The following is a 24,318-nucleotide window of genomic DNA, read 5'->3' as shown; positions in this document are numbered from 1 at the left end:
GTAGAGCTACAGAAACAAAAAATAAACACTATTATTATAAAAATAGCATGTTCTGGTTCACAGTGACTAGGAATAAGTGATTCCCAATCAACTATTTGTACCTAATGATTCTTCCATTTGACAGCACAAGGCGAAGATCATTGTCCTTTGTTCGCCAGTCAGGTACTGTAGAAGACGGTTGAAAGGGCTTGTTAAATCTCCCATTCAGTTTTGAGCTTGCTATGTCCTAAAGAAGTAAAAACACTATTGATCAGTATTAGTTTCTATAAATTAAATCGCTTTTTCTGCGCACTATAAAAGCTTCAACTCAACACCAGGATGCTTCTACTTTTCTGATAACCAACTGAAGAAAGCTCAGACAACACATATTTACACAGAAGATGCAGTTTGCTGTTTCTTCCTTTTCCTCAAATCATCTACAGTTTCCTGAAGCATCTGCAATATCTGCAAAATCTCTACAATACTCCTTTTGGATTTCTTTTGGAGAAGCTGGGCTGGGAATTGATAAAGCAACTCCTGGATTAGCTGTCTGTTCTCTAGAATTAGTATTCCTGAATTTACTCAGAGTACAGCAAAACGTTCATAACGGAAAGTAGCCTGTCTAAAGAAAAACTTTCTAGGCTGAAAGAAATTCATGTTTGACACAAACTCTTAAAGAATCAAATAACAGGTTTATGTGCTAAACGAGGAATGAAGACAACAGTTTTGTTTTGTTGTTTTTTTTTAAACGATAGAGAACAGTTTTTTTCTACATGAAATGACAATGACTGATACTCCTGAACATTTTAAATACATAAATGCACAGGTCTATTATTTGTGCTAAAACTGAAGCTCAGCTTCTTTTCTTCAGGAGCTAAAATGTATGTCTCTTTTTTTTGTCTTATAAAGGTCAATAGGTCCCGACACAGTTGTCTGCATTTCTCATTCTCAGAAAACTACTTATTTCCTTTTAGAAGGTTACTTATTTCCACATTCATGCTCTTTCTCCCATTTCTGCTTCTATTTTTTGAAACGAGGCCATCAAATCTGAAAAGATAATATATCAAGAGACTGTATCTTTCTCATACAGTCTGTGATGGTGTTGTAATACAACTGATCAGTTAACAAAACCACACTAGAGACCAAGGCAAACTTAGGCTTACTGGAAGGAAGACACAGTCATAGAGAAAACAGAAACATAAAGGAAAAATGAAGCTCATCAAATTACAGTAACTGAACTGTAGTAAACAGCTACCTAAAAGCTCACAGAGAAGCAAGTCTGGCCCAGAGCTTCACAGAACCAAAGCTTTGAAACCAAAGCTTTGAAAGCTTTCCACTTTCTGCATGGAGCAGATTCAAAGTAGCACCTAATAGCCACAGCAGCCTTAATTCAAACAATATACATGCAGTAGGTGATGGATTCAGGGCATTTTTGGAAAAAAATGTTGAAGGAAGGTAAACAAAAAAGTACCGAGGAAGAGAGAAAGTTCTATGTGGAGAACTATCTACCCATAGCTCATACAGCAAACATTAGTAGGCTGCTTTCTTTATGCACATTAAAACCTTTTCCCTTTGAAAACACGTTAGAAATTACTCTATTCTGGCTTTGTTTTTCTTTTATGTAACACAATACTTGCCTCCTCCCACGGTGACATCTCCAGCCTTTTCAGTACCTCTCTTGTGTGGAGTTCTAAGATATCCAGATTAGAAGGAGTTTTGGTAGCATGGTCTCGCAGTTTCCTCACCCTTCGTCTTGAGTGGTGAGGAGAAGCTGTTTCATGTGAAGACCGTGAAGCTGAACACACACCAAGAATTCCCTGAGTTTTCACTGGTTTGTTGTTTTCCTCCTTTAATTTAAAATAAAATAAAATAAAATTAAGTGCTGCTACCCATTCCTCTAATAAAATGCAAGTTATATCAATAAAATTTTAAGAACTTTTAGAGAAGTATGTTTGCTATTATTTGCTGTATAAGGTTTCGTTAGGTACTTCTTCACCCCCATGTGGGGCTTTTAAACTTTCCAATAACAGAACTCAGCACCAACATTTGTTTGTGAAGGCAAGGTAGGGTATATGGCATATCTGTACTATAGCCAACAGATTGGTTTTGTCTTCAGTTTTCAGAACTCCTTCCACACGCAAATGTAGTTTCGAGAACTGATATTAAGGAATAAAGGAGCAAAACTCTGCTACGGTGGAGGGCAGGAGGAGCAAAAAAACCCTAAAACACTGACTGTACAACAAACAGGGACAAAGCATAAGAAAATGAGATGATGGCTGGCCCACAACTAACAGACAAGGGGCTGGAAGAACAGAATACAGACAGAATTTCAAAGTAACTCATAACATCCGTAATTATTGCTGTAAGCAATATATAAACTTATAATAATAAAATGTGTGGGATCAGTTTAGAAATACAAATTTACAAATAACTTCACCATTAAAATTGTGTGAGTTTTTTTTATTTAACAATTACATAAAACATCCTCACCATACTTTATCTGAAATACAAACTTCATGGTATTTCCAACAGTTTTCTCTTAATCTTCTATTAGAAAACAAACATTAAGATAAATACAAAGGTGAATATAATCAGCAAAGGCCCTGATTAAAAGATTTTTCTATGGAGTTTAGGGTTGCCTCCATTCTTACCTCTACGGAACGAATCACTTTTGAGAGCTCTTTTATGAGATGTCCAGGCCTAATGTTGTCTGGAATTTCAAAGGCATGTTCTGTTACAAGCTGCATGCAAAGGATGAAGATAATTAGTTAAGCAGACATAGTATAAAATAAAACTACAGGAAAAAGAAGTTAAAGATTAATTTAATTTAATTATTACAGCAAATTGCCAGGGCAGAAATACACAAATCAAAGCTTCAAGTCCAAGATTTAGAAGGGAGCAGATACCCCCCAGTGGTGCGATGTTCAAGATATACAAGGGCTCAAGGTTAGACATCCCACAGTTTGTCCAAGAAACTCCAAAGAAGTGTTAATACAAAGCCATTCTGATATTTGCTTCATTTCCTTCCTCCATAATTAACTTTTTTTACTTCCCTTTCAGCACAGTCAGTATAGAGACTCAGGAAAATAATTAAAGATTTTCAGAAACAGAATTTCTCTATGAAATAATATATTCTAAATAGCAAATGAGGAACGAGTAGCCAACAAGCAGATTTTAGACATCTGCCTCATCTCGTTTTTTAAATGACCTTCTCAGCTTGTTTAAAACGTGGTAGGTTGGAGAAAGCAATTCAAAACCATTCCCTATAAAAACAACTCAGAAAGCTGTAAGAGTTTGCTCCTTTTAATCCTCTGAAATAGTACCAGAGCACAGGCAGATCTACTATACGTTTATTACCAATCTGAGCAGGTCCAAAGTTTCTACATTTAGACCTAGGAAAACAAGTTTTGTATTTTGTATCTAGTTTAAATTTGCCCCAAGACACACTTAGTTAGAATGAAGCAGACAAAACGCTGACACACAGAACAGAGTGACTAACATGAACTCCAGTATCCCCTCAGTTAACTATTTAAATGCAAAAATGTCCCACAGACACTTTCAGCTATCCACACTTCAAAAATTATTGCTATTCAACAATTATTGCTAGAAGCAAATTGATACTGTAAACATACTTCACTGCATCCGGCTTCCTCCAGGTCACTAAAAACTAGTCTTAAGTACGGCCATGCTATATTCATTTCAGTATCATTATACAGGCAAGATAAAATCTGCTGCTATTATTTACCACTGTTCATTCTCAAGTGCATCACCTTTATACTCTGCTTCATACTTGGGAACACAGCATCTCCAGCATCAGATAAGTTTTCCAGTAACTTAACGATAATTTTAGGACCACTCAGTCCTTTCAACATAAGGACTGTTCCAAAGAGCCTTCCTGTCCATGATGGCTACAAGAGGAAGTGACTCTGATACAATTTTCCAAAACACTGACTGGAAAGTTTCACCTGGTTTAAAAATACTGACAAGCCTCTCTAAAGCAAACACAGTTTGTACCAGAAGAAATGGATATTTCACAGGTAAAGTGCAAGTACTTTGAGAGAGGAAGCTCCATCTGCAAGCTCATTTGTTTGCTACTATAAAAGGTATCTCTCCACACCCAAGCTTTCTCTACTAAGCTGCGTCAGAATAATTATGGGAAAAAAATCCAGCCAAGCAATTTAAATATGTCAATAAACTCAAACTGATATCTAAGGAGGTAAAGTAAATGGTGGAAAAAAACTGTGATACATTGAACTCAAGAAATCATTTCATAGAATTGTAGAACCACAGAATGGCCTGGGTTGAAAAGGACCCCAAAGGTCATCTAGTTTCAACCCCCCTGCCATGGGCAGGGCCCCAACCACCAGATCAGGCTGCCCAGAGCCACTTATAAACGCTGGGAAAAAAGAAACAGGTGATCAAGAATATATATATATTCAAATAGTCTTGGTAGGCACATGAATTCACCAATATTTATAAATTACCATCACAATTAAGCATTCTGATAACATTAAAACACAATCGAGCACCCATCCTTCGGAAAAAAAAAAAAAATTAGCTAATTAATTTTATAAAAAGCTACTAAAAAAAAAAAAAAAAAGACACAAAAAAACCCACAACAGAACAGTTACCCCAAATAATCTTACTGGTACATGGATCAAACATCTCAAAAATAGAATCTGAGGCCTGTTGCTTATGTAAGTTGGAAGGAAGCCAGAGCTACAATCCAAGAGATCAGATGACTGGATAAGTCATCATCTTTATTGTGCATATTAACCAGCTTGCAGGCTGACGCTTTGCACCAGAGAAACCAGAAGATAGATATATCAATAAAAACCTTGCACAAATTGAATTCAAATCAAGACATGAAAAGTAAAAATATTTTAGCATCCCTCAATCTCTATTCTCAGCATTTTGTAACCCTAGGCAGTTTTAAAACATTGCAGAAACGAAGACTATGTCACTTTGGTGAAGATGAGTCCAGTGCTGTGCCAAAGCAAATAAGCCTTCCCAGAGAGCAGTAGCAAAGCCAGTGTTGACAACACACTAACGATTTTACAGGCCAGCAAATCTTCATCAGAGACAGTACTCTAATTAAGTTAATATCCTCCTCAATTGAAACCGATTTTTCGGCAGTACAGATATACCTGAAATGTACTCTCCAAAGCACTCACATTAATGGAAAACCCTAAATATCACAGCATTCTGTACCTCCATTGCCTCAGATAAGGATGAATTGACTGTATAAACAAAAGGCTCAATGACCTCTCTAGAATTCTTATCCCATGCTGAGATGAAGGCAAGATTCTGTTCCTACCAGCTATCATACAAGAACTTACTCACTGGGCTAAGACATCATTAGTGTCACACAACATAAAATTTTCATGACTCTTCCCCAGGTCAGCAGCACATACTCTCCATAGTCTTTCATTACTCATTAACAGAAAAATAATCTTAAGTATGACAAGGACACAGATCTTCAATTATTTCTAAATAAAGTCAGAATTCACCGAAAGTAAATCAGACTACTGGTACTTACCTCTTTTTTCATCCATAGTTTTAAAGCAGTAAGTAAAGCCTTCACTCCTTGCACTAAATAGCTTGGAGGCTGAAAACCATCTTCTCTCAGTTCTAAGAAGGACACAGACATCAACAAAAACATAGTAAGTAAAAACAGTAGAATGATACCTATCCTTCAGCCAATAAAGTTGCCATTATGCAAGTCCAAAAAAAAAAAAAAAGAAAAAAATTGTGCAAGCAAATGAAATACTACATTTGGTATTTGCGTGAATACTCAATTAAAAAAAAAAGTTCTGCTTCCAAACCACAGCTCTCCAATGGAGTTCCTACTTCTTAAAGGGTGTGAGAAGAATAGCAAGGCCTTTAAGCTGAGCTGCAGCGTGAGTCCAACTGCCCACTTGCTGTGACTTGATAAAAATTTGAGAATACAATGCAGCACTACATTTTTAGCACTGGATTTTGAAAAATTTTTTTTTATTCTTTTACTGCAGATGAAAACATGCACTGTGGTATATAAGACTAATCAAAACTAATCAGCATTGTACTGGTGGACAAATCACTTCTTCTTAAGTCCCTAGAACTGCAGAGAAAAATGTACGCAAACGCCATATAGCTCACAGCATCAGAATACTCTCCTTGCCCATGAAAAGACAAAACCAGTTGCATGACTTGTTATCCTTTCATAAAAAGAACCAGGAAGATATGGCGTGCCAATTTTGCTTACTGACCTGAACTTCACAAAGCACTGCTAAAAATCATGTGCTCAATGTATTACAAACTGGTATTAGTAATCACATTTCACAACAGAACTGGTATCATTCCTTATTTAAAAGCAAAGGATTCTGCCTGGTAAACATTTTGCAGATGTGAAAGTTGATGCCAAAGCCCAACTTAACCATCACTTTAGCAATGACAGACTAAATCCTGAATTTTCACAATAAGGCACAGATTAAAAATAAGTGAGGAATATGTAGCTTATTTCCATGTTAAGATATGAGCCATGTATCACAAGAGGCTCCTAGTCTACCCACTCAAGTAAGGAGTAAAATGATAAAAGAGGGGAAGAGATGAAACGCATAGCTTCAGCTCTAGGTTACTCAGGAACATACAACCCACTGATTTTCCAGCAGAAATACAACTCCCACATTTTCTGACACATTTGTAAATTTTAATTACACAAACGCGAGACCTACCAAAGAAAGCTTTCAAGACGAAAACAATTTTTTTGCAAGTTAAAAAAATCTTTATTTGGTAAAATTTCTAAAAGCTTTCTAAATTTCATGGCTGAAAGGATAGCAGATAATTTTCAATACCGTTTTCACCTTATAAAAAGGTTATGTGAGTGATCTCTTCCAGAGCAGAGGCTAAATTCTGCAGTATCCTCTGAAGACACATTTGTTTGAAATACATAATTTGAAACATGATATTTATTAATAAGATTAAACAGAGCAGTTAGAGAGGTGAGACATTTGAGAAAAAGAAGGTAAGGTCAGGCTCAATTACACATGGGTATAATAACAAAATTAATGGACTAGATGAGGAAGTTTGCAAAGGACTGGAAACTGTCAAGAATCAGTGCCTTTTGAGGTGTCTACTGTTAAACACCAATATAAGTCACTTGGCACTGCTCACAGGAACTGGTACATCTCTCCTCCAAAAACTCTTATGGATGCCTTTTCTTTGACAAGAAGGAGCAAAAGACAACAGGTAGCTTGACTGAAAAGGTCAAAAAAATCACAGAAATGCAAGAAAACCTTTACATTCAACAGTAAAGCCATCATGTTTCAGCCCAGGGATAGAAACCAGTGGCATCGCTTAGAGTCATCTACTGAAAGAAGGAGAGAAGGGCTTCCAAAGGATACTTGAAGATCTAAAATGATATGGGAGAGGTCTACTGTAACAAGCAACAATGTTGAAATCATATCTGCCTTAACAAGGCCTTTTCAGGTACTGGGAAATTAATCCTATCTGTTTGGTATATAATTGCACTGTGCCAGAATCTCGGATATTCTAGATTATCAGAATATCTTCATTAGTCAGATACACTATTAGCATTGGAGAAAAAAACACTAATAAAAAAATTCAAAAGTTCCAGTAGCTTGCTATAAAATGCTAGTTACACACATCATCTTGTACACCACAAATTCTGCACAGCCCCAGTTACCCTAGAAAGCTTTAAACCCCAAAGACGTTTTCAGAAAGATCCTGTGTTGCACTAAAGCCCGTATTACGACTTGTTAAATCTACAACTGAAACAGTGCAGTATTTACTGCAATATGGTTTAAAAATATGTGACTTGGAAGAAAAAAAAATAAATACCACTGCCTCCTCCCCCCCGAAAAAACACAAATTACTATCTGGCTTTTCAGCTCAAAACATTTCATCTGTTCAAACAGCAGCAACATAATTTCTTCCACTGTCGATGAAACATAAAAGCAGACACATGTATACCATAAAAAGTAAGACAAGGATTACCTTTTAATGTTTCCAGTAAGTTTTTGGCCACAAACCAACAGATGGCTTCAAAGAAAGGAAATTTGAAAAGATCTGGGGTTTTTAGCCTCTTCTCCATTTCATAACACCTGAACAAATAGAAACATTAACTAAAAGCATTCATGTCATCCAACTTACTTTTTTAACTATGTAATTATTCAAATTGATACAATGTCCAAAATAAAATAAAATAAGCACGGCCATGTTAAATAAAAAAAAGTCAAGTACAACATAGTTAAACCCCAACAAGACCACAGACAAGATTCAACTCTGGTCTCATCCAGGCTCTGACCTTATCAAGTTTGACTGCTGCACTTCTAAGAATAAAGTTGGACTTCATAAAACTAGGATACAAACCCAGTGTGTGATCTTTTAACAGATGGAATTTTATCAGGATTCCACTGTAATAAATAAAAACAATATGTTTAGAAGACAGCTCCACATCTTGGACAAAAACTAAACACAGCTGCCCTTTGAGCAATGCTGACTTGAGGATGCTCATTTCAACTCAGTGTTGCACACCTGGGCTTGCTCAGTTTTGGTTTATTTATTCATACTAACCTCCAAAGTAATGGGGTTGGGGGGGTGAGGTTTACTTTGTTTTTAATTAAATTATGCATACCCTTCAGTTTTGAAACGAACTTTGCAGAAATGAAATAAGAGTATGTGGTGGATACAGTCTAACTGCAAATGCCATTATCGTCTGCTTTGAGAGCCTGTACCCATTTGATCCTGGTTACAAGCACAAAGAAAAATATCTATTAAAAGCATATCCTATTTACTGAGGAAAAGGTATAGTAAGAGTTGAGACTAACCTGAGCTGCATGCCAATATTGAGGTTGTGTAAAAAGTTTCCTCCAAAAGCCATACAATCCTGAGATGTGAGCACAGCGTGAATCCAGCCTGACACAAAAGATTCAGAAACTTAGTACATACATACAGATTACTTTAAAGACTATTTTTAAATACTTGCACGTACATACTAAAATAGATAGGAAAAAGAGGGGAGGAAAGGGGAGAGGAAGAAGAAAAAAGGTAGGGGAAAAGGAAAAAAAAAAAAAAAGAGAGAGAAAAAGAGATGGAACAAATAGTCCTGTTTTTAACATACAGATTACAATATGTTTCAGAAATCTAGTTGAACTGCAGGTTAGTAAAGGCACTGTGAACATAAGAAGGTCTTCAAGACATTCTGACTGGGTGGAAGTTGAGGGGACAGAAGAGGACTAATTTCTCAAGTAAAAGATTCCCCAAAGTTCCCCTTCCAACAAACAATAATGGAAATACTACAGAAAAACCATATTGAGCAAAAGACAAAGGAAGACAAATAAAAATTATATTCATGTTTACATGTTGCTTACATAACTCAACTATTAGCACAACACAAAAAAACCATCATTTAGCAATACTGTAAGAATCCAGAAGTAACTCTATACATTATTAATGAATACATCCCTCCTAGTTCCAGTGAAATTATGATTAATTTAAGACAATCTAGATATTCTAAGAACACTAATTTGGCACATAATTAAAATATTGTCCCTATAACACTACCAATCAATATGGCAAAGCATGACCAACACTACACTATCAACCCAGCCAATTGCTACTGGATAATTTCAATTAAGTGTACAAAAGAACATATTAGCTTCCTAATTAAAAATTTGCACTGAAGATTCTGACTGTGCGCTTTTAATGTAAATAAGCTAAAAATATGCACACAGACTTGTTCTTATTTAACACGCATACAGATCTTTCAAAAGAGCAGTTGGTCACAGATTTGCAGATTACGTTGTGTTTTGACTGAGAATAGGCAACATGTATAAACTGAGAAAGCTTCTCAGCTTGATGCAAGGTCAGACCAAATCACAACTATATATTGCTAACTAGCACTAAATCCATGCCCTCATTCAGCTAAAACCAACCAATTTTAGTTTTGGGGCACCACATACAGAGAGAAAGATCTGAAACTAGCAATTATGCTGAGTAAGCACCACATCTGCTATATTGCCTGTGGAGGAAATTTCAGTCTTTCACGTACCATTCTATAGAGTACAGTGGCACAAGCAACGTATGGGTTGGTGTGTGTTGGTTTTGTTGTGTTTGTTTGTTTTTAATATTATAAATTGCTTTGTTTTTTATTTCTGTTCTTTGCAAAGCGCAGCACAATGAAGACTGCCTTGTTTTTCCAACTGCATTTTGCCTTTATCATTATAGTTTCACTTTTTCACTCATCATAGCAGATGAAGGACCAAGGAAGATGTGCACTGCAATTCTATCACATGCACACCTCCCGGACAATGACTAAACTAACAATTAACTCTTGTCCTTACTGCCTCAGCACCATTAAGGGTTGCTTAAAATCAGCACCATTTACTGAGTCTTATGCCATACTCCAATTCTCACAGTGGTGTTTTTTGTTTGTTTGTTTTTTTCCCCATTCAAAATTCCAAGATAAAACAAATATTGATAACGTAATGTGTCATTTTAGGACATCCTTAATTCCTGGTAATTAAACATGTTAAGTTCTAGCAGTAAGAGTAATATCTTACCTGTTGGAACAAATAAAGTGTGTCCTTGCTTTACAACACATTTGTAACATTTGTCAACTTTGTCTCCAAAATATACTTCACTTTGGGTGACAGATGAGCTCCAAGACTCATACAGAGCCAAATTTTCATCAGTGGGCTTGATCAAATAGAATATCTTTTCACCCTATCCAACAAAAACATCAAATAAATAAATGCACGTCCTCCTGGGCAGACAGTACAACCTCTGAGTCATTTGCACTAAATGCACCCGATACAAATGGCAGAATTTTGTAGTTCTACTAGGGGACACCGGTGTTTCCTAACTCAGAGTTTCACAACGGCAGTTGCACAAAAGCTTAGTCAATAGGACAGTAACCAATAAGGATAAGGGGAAGAAGGGGTATGTATCTTGTAATGTAAAAAACACTCAACAGTGTCATTGATTCTCATTTAATTCATTTTTTAAATAAATACTAAAACCGTACTGTAAAACCTACCAATCAATTAAAATGGTCAGCCAACCACATAGCACCGGAGTCACCAACAGTGTGATAAAATAGAAGCATGAAAACAAGACACTAACAATCACGAATTCACTTTCAAGCTCCTCACCTGTCTTTCTAAGTACAGAATTTCACTCTGAAGAGGCAATAATGCCATGACAGAAAGCTAAACACTGAATAATTTTTTGTTTCATACAATCATTAAGCAAAAAGCCTTCATACCCAGAGAACGTGGTACCAAACTGAAGTTCCTCCAAAATCAATATGAAAATCAGTATAGCTGTCCTGGACACCCATCAAGCAATACTTCTGAACAAAAGGCTTAGGGAAGACAGAATCATCTGGCCAATAATTTTCCACCCATGAAAGCTTTCTGGCAATATCTGGTACTTCCACTAACTCAGACATCCTTTAAGAAAAAAATAAATAAATAAATACATAAATAAGATCAAGTGCAAGTGCCTCTAGTTTTTATTTTTTGGTGTTTTTGTTGTTTTTTTTTTTTTCCTCCAAACAACAGCATTAAATGCACATTTCCTACCAAATTATTACTTATGAATTAGTAAAACTGTTTTATACCCATATTACATCACAGTAACTGTCCACATAAAATATGCAGCCTCTTAACTTTAGTGCTAAAGACATTACAGCCATATACATACTGTTCACCTTTGTGAAAACCACTTCCTACATTCAAGAAATTGCAGTCAATACTCACTTTGTGTCCGAGAATTCCAGGCTGATCACGTTCAACACTTTTGGTCGGTCAGGATTTGTGAAATATTTAATATAATTATGGAGCTTCATTTTACTGTCTGCTTGTCTTGCTACATCTATTACATCTATCACTTTGTCACCACCTGTAAAAATAGGATTACTTGCTTAATCCTATCACAGGTAAAAAGAATTATTTAATGTGTTTAAGAGCAACTTCACTTTTTCCTAGCTTTTATCAATGTATTTCTGCACAAAACCTCTGCGACCATCAGCATTCTTGCGGAACAAAGATTGGTATAAACCAACTTTTAACTAGGTCAAGCTTTAATTGTTATTGTCAACTAAGGACACAACTGAGAACAGTGTACAAATAAATCCTCTTTACCCGTGGTCAACAAAAAAATAAAAGGAACAATACAGAATCACTGCAATTGGTTAAAATAATAACAATTGGGTCTGTGGCTTTCACTGGTAAAAACAGTACAGAGAACTTGAATCTTGAATATTTAACTCACTTGAATATTTAACACAATGACCACAAAGAATTCTTCACAAATAACAGATTTTACTGCTCACAGCTTGTAGTTTTTAGCAAGCTGCACTGAACTTCTGACAAAACTGACTAACAGCTTTTTTATGTTGAAGACTATGCAGATACTCAAAAACATCCTACACTCTCACCCTTTCATACACGCATAGCTTTTAAGCACGCACGCCTTAATAATTCAATGAAATTACTAAGGCTAGCTTCATTTGTAAAGATAACACAAATACACACAGCACATATTTAAAGTTAAATCTGTAGAACCAGACAAGCAAGAAGTAACCCTTAGCCAAAATAAAGGAGTAATGACAAAATTATAATAGTAATTGTATTATGTGCATTTAGTTATACAGGGGTCACAGCTGAAAATTAATTCTGGAATGCATCTAGATGCACATTTATAAATATATTTAGTTTAAAACTAAAAATTAGCATAATCCTGACAAATCCTACTTGGAATAGTATTTATTAAGATTTCTTATTTTTAATTTCAGTAACAAAAAGGCAAATCTGCATTTTCTTTTTTTCCCTAAACCACAGAACCCGGCAGGGCAAAATACATGCATAGTAATGAGATGATCAAACTTTCCTCTGAATCTGAACTGACAGTTTTCCAAAAGATAAGCTTCAGAAATATCAAAACAACAATTACACTTTGATGCAGAATACATTACTCTTTATAGTCATCGTAACAGCAACAGTATTTCTTACACTGTGTATTTCCTCTATTCTGTTTCCATGGTAAAATTTTGATAGACAGACGTTCTACTTTTAGTACTCAGAATTATATGAAGTTCTCACAAGAACAAAGACCCACACACAGACTTCTCAACAGTACTGTTTACTACAGCAAACTTCATGCTCAAAATGATTCAGTCTATGTACTGCACACTTGCATGAAGTTGAAATGATTAAAGACTATCCAGAGATCAGGCAAGAAACAAATTGTCGGGAGCTCTGGCTCTCACCAAAGGAGGCCATGGTAGGAAGGTCTCCAGAAAGATTTATTTAGTTTGAAAAAGCCAATTCACTGAGCTCAAAACATCATGTTTTGTAATATTCTGACCAGTGACTCATCTCTATCAATCTTAAGAGTGATTCATTCAATTCTCACAAAATGGACAATCCTGTAGCATAACAAAAACATCACTCCACATTCATCTTGCACCCAAGTCAACACACTTGGAAGTTGAAAAATAATGGTGTTCTCCCATCAGATATCCACATAAACAAAATTCAAATTGGTAGCTTAATTGTATTGTTCTGGTTAGGAGTGCTTAGTTTATAATACATATTTAGCACTCCAGGAGCTCTTAGAATCATGTAAATATTTGTTTTACTTTACAGAGGGGATCATTTGCACTTATTCCACAGTGACCCTTACCTACATAGCGTTCCACATCTAAAACAGAGAAAGTTGGTGGAGGAAGTCTGAGCCCCAGGCCATCTAATTTAGGAACCATAATAGGTACATCAAACCCATGTTTCTCCAAGTATCTTTGTGTCAGTTGGCTTCCATGCATTTTCAAAATGACTTCATCAGCACTAACAAACAAGAAATCATGGAATATTAGCAGAAATACATCCTCCAAACACTAATGAAAAAAAAAAGTCACAAATTCAAGGAGGACTGGTTGAAATGGCTGCATTTGAACCCCCCAAAAAATAGAACCCCGTACTTCTATCAAATTAAGACTGTAAGACAAATAAACCAATATAACCCCCTAATGAAATATTAAGTGTTACACATAACCTGGTAATTCACTGTATTTCTATGTAATCTAACATAGTAATTTAAAAGGATGAGGAAAAAGAAAACATTAAAATACATTTTAATAACAACAACAGAAAGTTCTGTCAAGAGTTATAAGCTACCATATTTATAAGCATGAAAAACAACCACAAACAAACTGGGATGATTTCTGCTACGAACAAGTTTCTCTACTTTCCTATAAAGCATGAGAGAATGGGTATACTACTAGCACATATAAGTGTTCTACATTATTTGGAATGAAACAACTGAGGAGTAATTTCCCATTCTCTCCTTACCTGGACTACAGAGATAGACAATATTCTGATATTTCAGGTGAGAGAGAAAAAAAGCCAGTCACTCTGCCACATCCACTCTGCCTTGCAGAGGGACTCTGACAGATTGGAGCACTGGGTGACTAGCAACAGCTGAAGTTCAACAAACAAAAATGCCAGGTGCTGCAGCTGGAACGGAATAATGCTGGGCACAGGTATAGACTAGGAGATGAAGTGGCTAGAGAGCAGCCCTGAGGAGACGGATCAGGGACTGATAAGAACAGTGGAAGGGGGAGAATTCTAAAGGAGGAGGAAGTCTTAGGTGTTTGTTTTTTCACCAAAATGTTAAAGTGAGCTTCTGTACCTTGGGAAAGAGCGAGCCCGCAGCTGTTTAACAAAGGTCCGTGTTCCAGCCTGCACCGGTTTGGAGCCATCATCCAACTCAGTGTAGTCATGTCTGTGCCAGTTCCTTCTCTTTTTCACTACAAGTTTCAAAAGGATTAAACTTTGAATTAGTTAAATCAGATGGTTCAGATTAACAGTCGCTCTGTCAGTGAACCAGGCATGCCTCAACCCTATCACAAAAATTAACAAACTTTATTGTTTATACAGGTGAAACTATCCATCTGCCAAAAATGAAACCTTCAGAACACCTGACAGTAATCACTTACACTTCTAGAGCCTGTTCCATCAGAGAACACCAGTGCATGTTATACACCGTGATTCAAAACTCTGTACTCAGTGCAGAACAATGAAAGTATACAGTAACAGCCTGACACTCATCCAATCTCAAGTCAATGAAACCACGACTTCAATTTCCTAAATCTCACTTTTTTTAAATAAAGAGAAGAATCTTATCTCCTCAAGATCCTTACGCTTCTTCCTCTCATGCATTAACATAGAATTAATATGACTTATCTCATTGTGCTATCTGACCAGAGGAACATATTTACATACGATCTGACAACACCGTTGTTCACCACTGCAATCTGTTTGAAACAAAAACACCTTTCTTTTATCCACTGCTTATGTTTCCATAACACTTTTGGGTATAAGCTATCCTAGCAGGTACAGTCTTCACTCTGCAAGTACAATACATATAATGCAAGCATTATGCCCCAAAACAATGAACTTCTGAGTTGCTGCAAGCTGTTATTCACTATGGCAAAATATTCATAAAGAACAAATAATAAATCAATGTTATATCACAATTTTGGAAGTCTGATAATCCAGAAGTAACTAAATTGCATTTTTTAACAGCTCCTTCTATTTACAGGGCCAATGAAAATGAATAACAGTGTTTTCATAAAAAGCTGTGCTGGTGGACTCCCATTGAAAAAAAACAAACAGATACTCGAACAAGAAAAAGCTCTTGTAAAACACAGTAGGGCTGTATGGAGCCTCTCCATTTGCATTTTTTGGCTTTAAGTGCACCAGAGGAAAAGGTGATTTATGATTTGGTAAACTTACCCACCTGCCCTCAAATCTGCATTATTTAATAACAAATTATTTCATTCCAAATATGCAATTAATGCATCTTAATCAAACAAGCACCCATTTTATAGCTTCATTTATAAAGAACAGAAACTCACTACTTTGAAAGAAAGTGTTCATTAATAGCACCTATCTGTCAGCAAAAGCCCTCTTAAGTTCCCAACAGATGCCTCAGCAGAAGGGATCTCTGACAGTCCTCAGCTCGCAACCTTGCTAGTGACTTACCAGTGTACCACTTACTACGCTAAGAAACATAATAAACTAATTATTAGGTGGTTGCATTTCAGTTTTCCCCAAAATAATCCACCAAAATTAAGCCAAACTCTGTTCCACATCATTTGATGGTTGCTACTGGAAGTCTACCCCAAGTATATTTACTGTGACTAGATCTAGAACGCAACGACTAATACTGTGCAGAAATTTACTTCCATCTGCAGAAGAAACACAGAAGAGGAGAAAGCTATTGTCATTTGTCAGCACAAATGGTCTCTTACAGGCTATGCACAAACCACCATGCAACACAAATATACCCCAGCTAAGCAACTACATTAATACAAATTTGAACTTTTAGTTAAAGAAGAGCTCATCCTTAAGCATATCAAAGTCATGATAAACCAAACTCACAAGAAGTTAGCACCATACCAAAAACACAACTAACAACAGCATGAAGGATAGCAAATAGCAAAGGATTTTAAAAGGGGGGAAAAAAACCCACAAAATTTCAATGCTGCTTCTGCAGAAATATCAGTTGCTTATACAGGAATAACTAACACCTTACAGCCACTGCATGACAAATAGTTATTCCTACTGATAAGCTGCTTTCCACAAAAGTGACAAAATGTACCCCTTGGAAGACATTTAAGAGAATGAAGTGACATTTATAGCTGTTTGCTACCCTCACAATCACTGCTGAAGAGACTGCTAATGAGCCAACTATCCAAACACAGTGAAACTTCACAAATAACCAAGCCAAGTTTATTAAGTTTTCAAAGCCATTTTCTCATTCATAAATAATAATACAAGAAATTAGTGGCTAATGTTAATTTGCAACAGAGTAGCTTCTCAGAAATTCTGTACAACTGCTGTGTAACAGCTCATTAAGTCTGTAAGATGATACAGCTGGTTAAGAGATTATATATATATATATATATATATTATATATATATATATATAAAAACTTTATATATATATATATAAATATATAAAAAACTTTTTAAAGTCTGACCTTCCAACATTTGAAAAACAGAAATTAAACTTCCTCTACTTAGTACTTGTAGCATATATCATGCTTCCATAAATAAGAGAATGCTAAAAACCATAGAACAATAATGAAGGCTTTCTCTTATGTTGCAGCTTTATAATTCCTTAAGACATTACAATAACGGTTGCAAGAAAAAAATATCTAACTGAATGAATCCCTGTGCTCACATTAAAATAAATTAAAAAGAAATGTTAAAAGACATCAAGAACTGCCTTCCTTCACTTCCAAATCCCTCAAAACCAGTGGAAGGAAAGCATTAACCCTTGGTGTTCCTAAAAAAATGAGGCATAACCTGCAGAGACAACGCTATAAATACGCACCAAACACATACCACAGAGTTCCAGAGGGGTTGAGAAATTTTTCATGAAAAGCAAGCAGGAATTTATTTTTAAATTATGTTCCTTATACATTCAAAACAATGGGCTGATAACTGCATCTAGCTTAGGCAAACTCTATTCCTTGCCTGCCTACACTTGTCTGTTTGTCTCAGATATCCTACATGGACTTGAAAAGGGAACCACCGAGAAGCACTCACAACTGTACAACCAGGCCCCAGTCCTGTGAGAGTTCCTTTATGTGATGCCCACTAATGGAAAAGGCAAGAGAAATGTTAGCATGAGAAGAGTGGAAAATTTTAAGGAGCACACAGTAGCTTTCCTTTCATTACTGGAACTAACATAATTAATTTTGTTCGATGCTGAATGAAAATCCACTTGGTAATACAAAATGTATGTTTCTCGTATGTTTTTAGTAATTTTTTTTTTGCACAATGCCATCTGATTATATTAGGTTGTATACACATGTGCTTGTCAAAATCATAGATGCACTTGTCATCTTAAACTGAACATGGTTGAATTATGGTCTCCTTCAGAACTTCTTTAGACCAATGGAGTCTAGAACATGAAGTAGTAAATAAAAGATGTGCTTTTTACTTACATACATAATTTCATATGTTTCAAGCAGTGCAGCATTACTGCAACATTTGAAGTCATAGAACATCAGCCCCTCCCAACCCTAAAGCACGCCGATGTCCTAACCACAAACTATCAAAGATTTGATTCTGACAGACTAGCTGAGTACAATTAATGAAACTGCAGATGAAGACATATTTCAACATATCACTTCTGCTTGCATAGATAAGTGATATGACTGAATCTTCTACTAAATCTAGACTATTTACTCACTTGAGGCAATACGAAGTAGCAAGGATAATTTTTTTCTACAGATTCTTGTCTTTTGAAAAAGCTATCTAACACAGTATTTCACTGTCAGATTGCAGCAGGTGAAACAGAGCTAGCATGAGAGCTGGAAGTCTCTGCATTACAAGACAGGCTATTCACAGGCATCAAGAGGATGATGAACTATACCAGTTCTGTCAAATCAGAAGGATCAAGTTCCAAACTTCCATGTTTTTTTAGTATTTTTAAAGTCTGATATGAACCCCACCTTTTATTGTTCCTCCCAGCCCCAGTATTCCATATACATACGCACGCACACACACCTCTCCACCCCCCCCCCCCCAAAAAAAAACAGGCAGAAAGGTGGAAAAATGGCTCGTATTTGTATTCTTATGTACAGAATACACATAAGGATTTGAAACTGAAAAAGAACTGTAATAATAAAACTTCAAGCATGTAAAAAAAAGCATTCAACTTACCTTTTAGCCCCTAACATGAAGGTAGCTAATACTGAAGGCATTGAATATAACCCACGTACAAGATATTTAACATATTTTAATTAAGTCAATAATTGAAATAAATCACTTTGCTCATACTCCACATGACTACCAGTGACAGTGCAGTGATTTAAAATGATCATTTCTAAATGCTAAATTCAGCTTTGTAGAGATTCTAGATCTTTTGCTAGCCATAAATTGTTACATGGTCTTCAAGCAAAGAAAGAACATGTATTAAAGAAACACAAATGCCCAGTGTGTGTGGGCACACTAATCATACATAGATATTTTTCAGGTTTGAACATAGAAACTGGAGAGGTGAAACTCACTATCACGTTACTTCATTTGAGAACTGAAGTTGTGGGGGAAACCTAAGGAGTCAGATAAAAAAGCATCCCTGCAGTAGTTACAAAAGACAAAAATATTTTCTTCCTAAGTCCAGTCTTACAGTCTTTCTACTTCAGATCTCTTCAGCAAAGGCACCAACTGAAAGGAGAACCAAAGAGGTCCCTCCTGACTCCACATTCACTTCTGGCAACTCATAAAATTCCACGAGGAATTTGGGGGAATCATGTTCACAAACCAGACACCTGGAATACATGGCTGTGTAATTCTCAAAGACATAAAGGAAAAGCAGACATCAATTCCAGCTCCAATTCTCAAACTACTCTGGACTGTTATGGAATACTGGCCTTAAACATCAAGAAAGCAAAGAAAGCTAGCTTGAACATTTTCTCAAGGTTGCCTTCCTGGGTATTAGAATTTTGATGATTAAAATACAGAAATCTTAAGCAGTCTTTTGGAACTTTTTTTTTTTTTTTTAAATAGCATATCATACATGCAGCAGGAGAAAGCATCACTACCTGCAATTGATTTTTCTTTTTTTCTTTTGATGATGAATTCCTAATTTTTGTCTCTCTCTCAGCCAAGTACAGATTGCTTTCTCGTAGCTCTGTACCCTTTGATTTCTCTAATCTATAGCTGTGGCTTATATTTTATTCTATCTGCATCTTCACATCAAGGAGAATCTCTCAAGAAAAGACACCTGGTAGGTTTTGTTGTTGTTTATCATCGTTGTTTTTTATCAGTTCAAAGTTAGTCACAGAACCAGTAACTCCTAAATAATCAAATTCATCTTGAATGTTCCTCTGAACGGACTTTTTTTCAACTGTACTTGGAGCGCAAACATTAAAACTGTAAAATAAAATCTGAATAATGCATACTCACTCAGAGAAGGTCCATGAAGAACTGCGCAGTTGGGACAATGGTACAGATCAATGTCAACAGCATGATGCTCCTCTACCCCAACACAGCTGCAACGATATTTTTTAAATGTTAATGAGAATACATGCAAGACTTCTTTTTTCAGGCTAAAAAATAATTACATCTCAAGTCTTTACCAGAACATGCTTAGTTTACAAATTCATAATGAGCTACCAAACTATCTCAACTACAGGGTTGCCGCATAAATTTTGAGTAATAATTTGTTCATTGCTAAAAAGAAGAATGCCATTTAAAAATAACAGAAAGGAAACAGGAATTAAGCTACTTTAAAAATGAGTCCACAAGATATATCAATACCCTCTGCTCCCACAAAAGTCTTTGATCCTGATTACAGCAGTGTCCACAGAATCACTCAATCAATTCTCTCTTCATAAAAACATGAAGCCTACATGCTATCAATTTGTAGAAGATATCATGAGGGTTTTTTCCTATTTTTCTTTTCTTTTTTTCTACAAAAAGTACCAACTGACTCCTACCTCCAAGACAGCGAATAACACTTCAGTATGCTCCCTGAAATTTTTACCCTACCAGTACTGGGTAAGAAACTTATACAGGTGATCACACAAATCATACAGTAGCAACAGTTTTGTAATTTTAGAAATACCATCTGTAGTAATATTTTCCTGGTGAAATTTTTGCCTGTTTAAACAGTCAAAGAGGGATTGAAGACACTCCTAGTAGTCACATTAAAACTTCTAAACTACTATCTGAACAACTACTATCTGAACAACACTACTTTTAAAGCCAGAAGAGAGACAATCTTTTGGAAGATGAAATGCTAGAGATTAACTGGAGAAGCCAGGCTCTTGCAGAGAACTCTCAAGAAAAAAAATCCCTACTTACTCATAGAATCTGAATCCTGACAGAGTTCTTTCTCTAAAAAGTTAATTGAAGCTTAGAAAATTGCTGACTTTATAATAGAGAAACAAGGCTACAACGTTGAATATTTACACCATGTTTACATATTTCTATTTAATGTATTCAAGGAACGTGAGAACTTGAACATTACTACATTCAGGTAGCCACTTCATATCAAAAGTGTAATGACAGCCAAAATACTGAAGCTCTGAAACAATCCATCTCCAAGTAATCTTCTTTCTAGCTGCACAGTGCCAAAACTGCTGACAGACCCAATAAACGTCAGTAGATAGTACTACCACAACATACAAGTCAAGCATTCAAAGGGTACCAATGAGCCAGTCAAATCTGAGAAGTACCTCTCAAAGAGAAGTACATCACTCTGAATTCTCTATCATCAGCTTCAGCTATTTCTTCCACTTCTCCAGTCACAAAACGCCACACGTAAATTAAGTTATATAGCTTTTTATACATACATTGTTCTAAAATCTAAGTATAAAACTCAGCTGACAAATAAGTTTCATTATAATTCTTGCAATATTTCATTTCTCTTTTTAAGACCACAACTATAGAAATTGTTATTGCATGACAATTCAGCTGATGTATAAACAGAAACAAAGGCAAAAGCGCTCTTTAGAAATGCATATCCCATCTTTTTCTGCCTATATACTCCATTCTCCTTTTAGAGATCACTATCTCAATCCTAATTTGTAAGAAAACTGTTTTAAAGATACACTCTGAAAGTCCCAAATCAGAAGGCTGGTTTATAGACATATTAGAGAAACCCCATATTTTAGCTAAATTTCTGATTTTTGAACAGCTGTAAGTATTCACATTGCACTGTATCTTGCTCAAGTTTGCACAATGTTCAATGGGACACAGTGTTCCATGCAAAGCTTTCATTTACTGCCTTTATTCCTATCTTGGTATCTATCTAACCCGTCTGTCATCTCAGCCAGATTAAATGGCTAATGGCAAGAACACTGAAAAGCTCAGCAACAGTTCCTTCGAGCTCTGACAACTGTTTGTCATATTCTGCATAAGATCAATAATTTTATTCTCTTGTAAAACATTGCAGATAACCTGAAAATAAAAGCAGAAAATCTTTTAACTACTGTACACATTCTCCGGCTTGCTTAACTCCGTAGCCTTTTATGAAGGCACCACAGGCTTTGCACATACAGAGATGGGTGACACTGGAATGGAATTCAGTAGTTGGTAACTGCTCTATAAAGAAAGCAAACGTTTTCAATCTACAATTTCTACTCCAAGCTCGGAACCAGAAAGGCAAAACACTAACTGGGAGACATGGGAAGGGGAAATACCAGCAGATGCCTAACTGATGCAAAGGGCACATGAGGTTCCAGCACCTGCAAGAACAAGCACTGAAAAAAGGAAGCCATGGAGTCTATCAATCACACACAGCACCACTACCAGTCACTTTCCTGAGTCTCTTTCTACAACATACAGAGACAAATGTGACATAAATCATTCCAGCTACAAGCGAACAATCAATTACTGTGATAAGTACAACGTTGGTCCTCCTGCATCAAAGCAAGGTCACTAGGAGATAGTAGAGAGCCTGGAAAGCATTAACATACTCAAACACAGCAATGCTCCCAAAACACCGGTTGTTTTCCTGAATGAAATATCATTATTATCCTTCACCTCTCCACCCATTTGGGCTGAAATGTCTGCAGTACACATTACCTCATTTCTGAATTGCTCATCTCCTGCAGGGAAGCTGCAGACTAATCCTGTAGTATGAAAGCAAGGTCAGCAAGAGGCAGGAGAAGAATTTGGGACATGCTATGTTTTTTCACACACAACAACATGCCCATTCCTGGCAAGTAAAGAAATCCTTTGCTACTCAAAGTTCAAAAAAACAGTTCTCCAGATTACAATCTCAGGAGAGAATGAATGGCTTTGCTTTAGGCTGAAGTTTCCATCTGATTCTTCAAATTCTAGCCCTGCAAAAGGTGGGCATGTAAAACAACCAGAAGAGTATTACTTAATATATGTGATAGATACTAACACATCCCAGCTTTTACCTGAAGGAAAAAGAAGCCTTCTTGCACAGGAAACAAAACAAGACAAACAAAAAACAACCACACACAAAAAGACCAAAGCCCTTACAAAGGCTGTTCTCTACTGCAGCAATGCTATAAATTCAGACGTTGTTAAATAAAGATAGTACAGATAATTTCAGTATGTTAATTAAATAACTTCAAATTTAGACAATGTTTTGTGCAATCCAGAAGTCCAAAATCTTTTATATTGAGTTCATGAAGCAAAGTTTTGGTAGCAGTGGGCTGCAGGGGAAGCCTCCATGAGCAGAGCGTAGCAGCTGCCTCACATTAGATCAGAGTCAACTCCAGCTGCTCCAAAAGGCACCCACTGTGGAGAGCTGAGCCATGGAGAGACACTGGGTACAACTCTAGGAGAGCAGACTGAAGGAAAGGCAAAATAGCTGCAAACCGCAGCTCAGGGAAAGGAGTGAAAAAACGAGAGAAACAGCCCTGCAGCCAGCAAAGTCAGCACAGAAGGAGGGCAGGAGGTACTTCAGGCCAGAGCAGAAGTTCTCTGCAGACCAGGAGAGGACCACAGTGGAGCAGGCTGTCTCCTTGCTGCCCATGGCAGCAGCTTGAGCAGGTCTACACAGAACATTTGTCCATGCGCAGCTTCTGGAGAAGTCCAGGGTACAGCAGGTGCAGAGTGACCACAAAAGAGTGGTGGAGACAAATCATGGATTGACGGCAAGCTTCACTCCTCATTTGTCTGTACTATTCAGGAGGAGGAGATAGAAAAGGATGGACAAGGGAAGGTGTTTTCACTTTGCTTTTCATTCTCACAGCTCTAGTCTGTTATCAGCAGGCAATAAATTAATCTCTCTTATGCTGAGTGTTTTGCTTGTCATGGTAATTGGCAAATAAGCACCGTGTCCTTAACTCAGGAGTTGTTTTCACTGCATTTTCTCTGTCTTCTGTTTCGAAGGGAGAGTGAGGAAGAACGATGGACTACCTATGGGTGTGAAACACTTGAGACTGTTGAACTGCTTCTGCTGGTCTTACTGAAAGAATCCAGGTTCAAGGGGAAAAAAATAAAGGTTTTAATCAAGAGTGCTTTGTTTTTATTTTTCCATATCCTTAAGAAGGCGACGTTACTTGAAAAGTTGTTTCACTTTATTAAAGCAAATAGTCTATACACTCTATTGTTACATAAAATTCCAGGTATATAGATGGGAATTAATATAAACACTGCACTACAAAGATAACAGTTGTCAAGATACAAGAAGTTTAGATGACCAACTGCACAATTTAATCATCACAAAGTGATTAAGAGATTAATAGTCCAGATTATCCACTGATAGCAAGATATTCCTCCTAGACAACTCCTGATATTTCCTATTTGCAATGCGTACTGAAAATAAGAATCTT

General features: G+C 36.4%; 1 protein-coding gene across 1 annotated transcript in view; it reads right to left on the bottom strand.

Annotated features, from left to right (window-relative positions):
* The window catches only part of KDM7A (lysine demethylase 7A), a gene marked incomplete at both ends in the record, with an annotated part of 55,302 nt that overhangs the window by 11,822 nt on the left and 19,162 nt on the right, over positions 1-24,318 (bottom strand). The window contains 12 exons of the mRNA XM_079548785.1: positions 102-226; positions 1,617-1,826; positions 2,631-2,720; positions 5,519-5,610; positions 7,975-8,081; positions 8,808-8,895; positions 10,542-10,704; positions 11,246-11,432; positions 11,742-11,883; positions 13,669-13,829; positions 14,674-14,791; positions 19,967-20,052. Of these exons, the coding sequence (XP_079404911.1) occupies positions 102-226; positions 1,617-1,826; positions 2,631-2,720; positions 5,519-5,610; positions 7,975-8,081; positions 8,808-8,895; positions 10,542-10,704; positions 11,246-11,432; positions 11,742-11,883; positions 13,669-13,829; positions 14,674-14,791; positions 19,967-20,052 (1,569 nt within the window). The remainder of the gene's footprint in view (positions 1-101; positions 227-1,616; positions 1,827-2,630; positions 2,721-5,518; positions 5,611-7,974; positions 8,082-8,807; positions 8,896-10,541; positions 10,705-11,245; positions 11,433-11,741; positions 11,884-13,668; positions 13,830-14,673; positions 14,792-19,966; positions 20,053-24,318) is intronic.

Source organism: Tetrao urogallus, assembly GCF_951394365.1.
Source record: "Tetrao urogallus genome assembly, chromosome: 1".
In the NCBI taxonomy this organism is placed as follows: domain Eukaryota; kingdom Metazoa; phylum Chordata; class Aves; order Galliformes; family Phasianidae; genus Tetrao; species Tetrao urogallus.
Note: the sequence above shows the minus strand (reverse complement) of the source record. Positions and strands in the feature narration are given on the sequence as shown.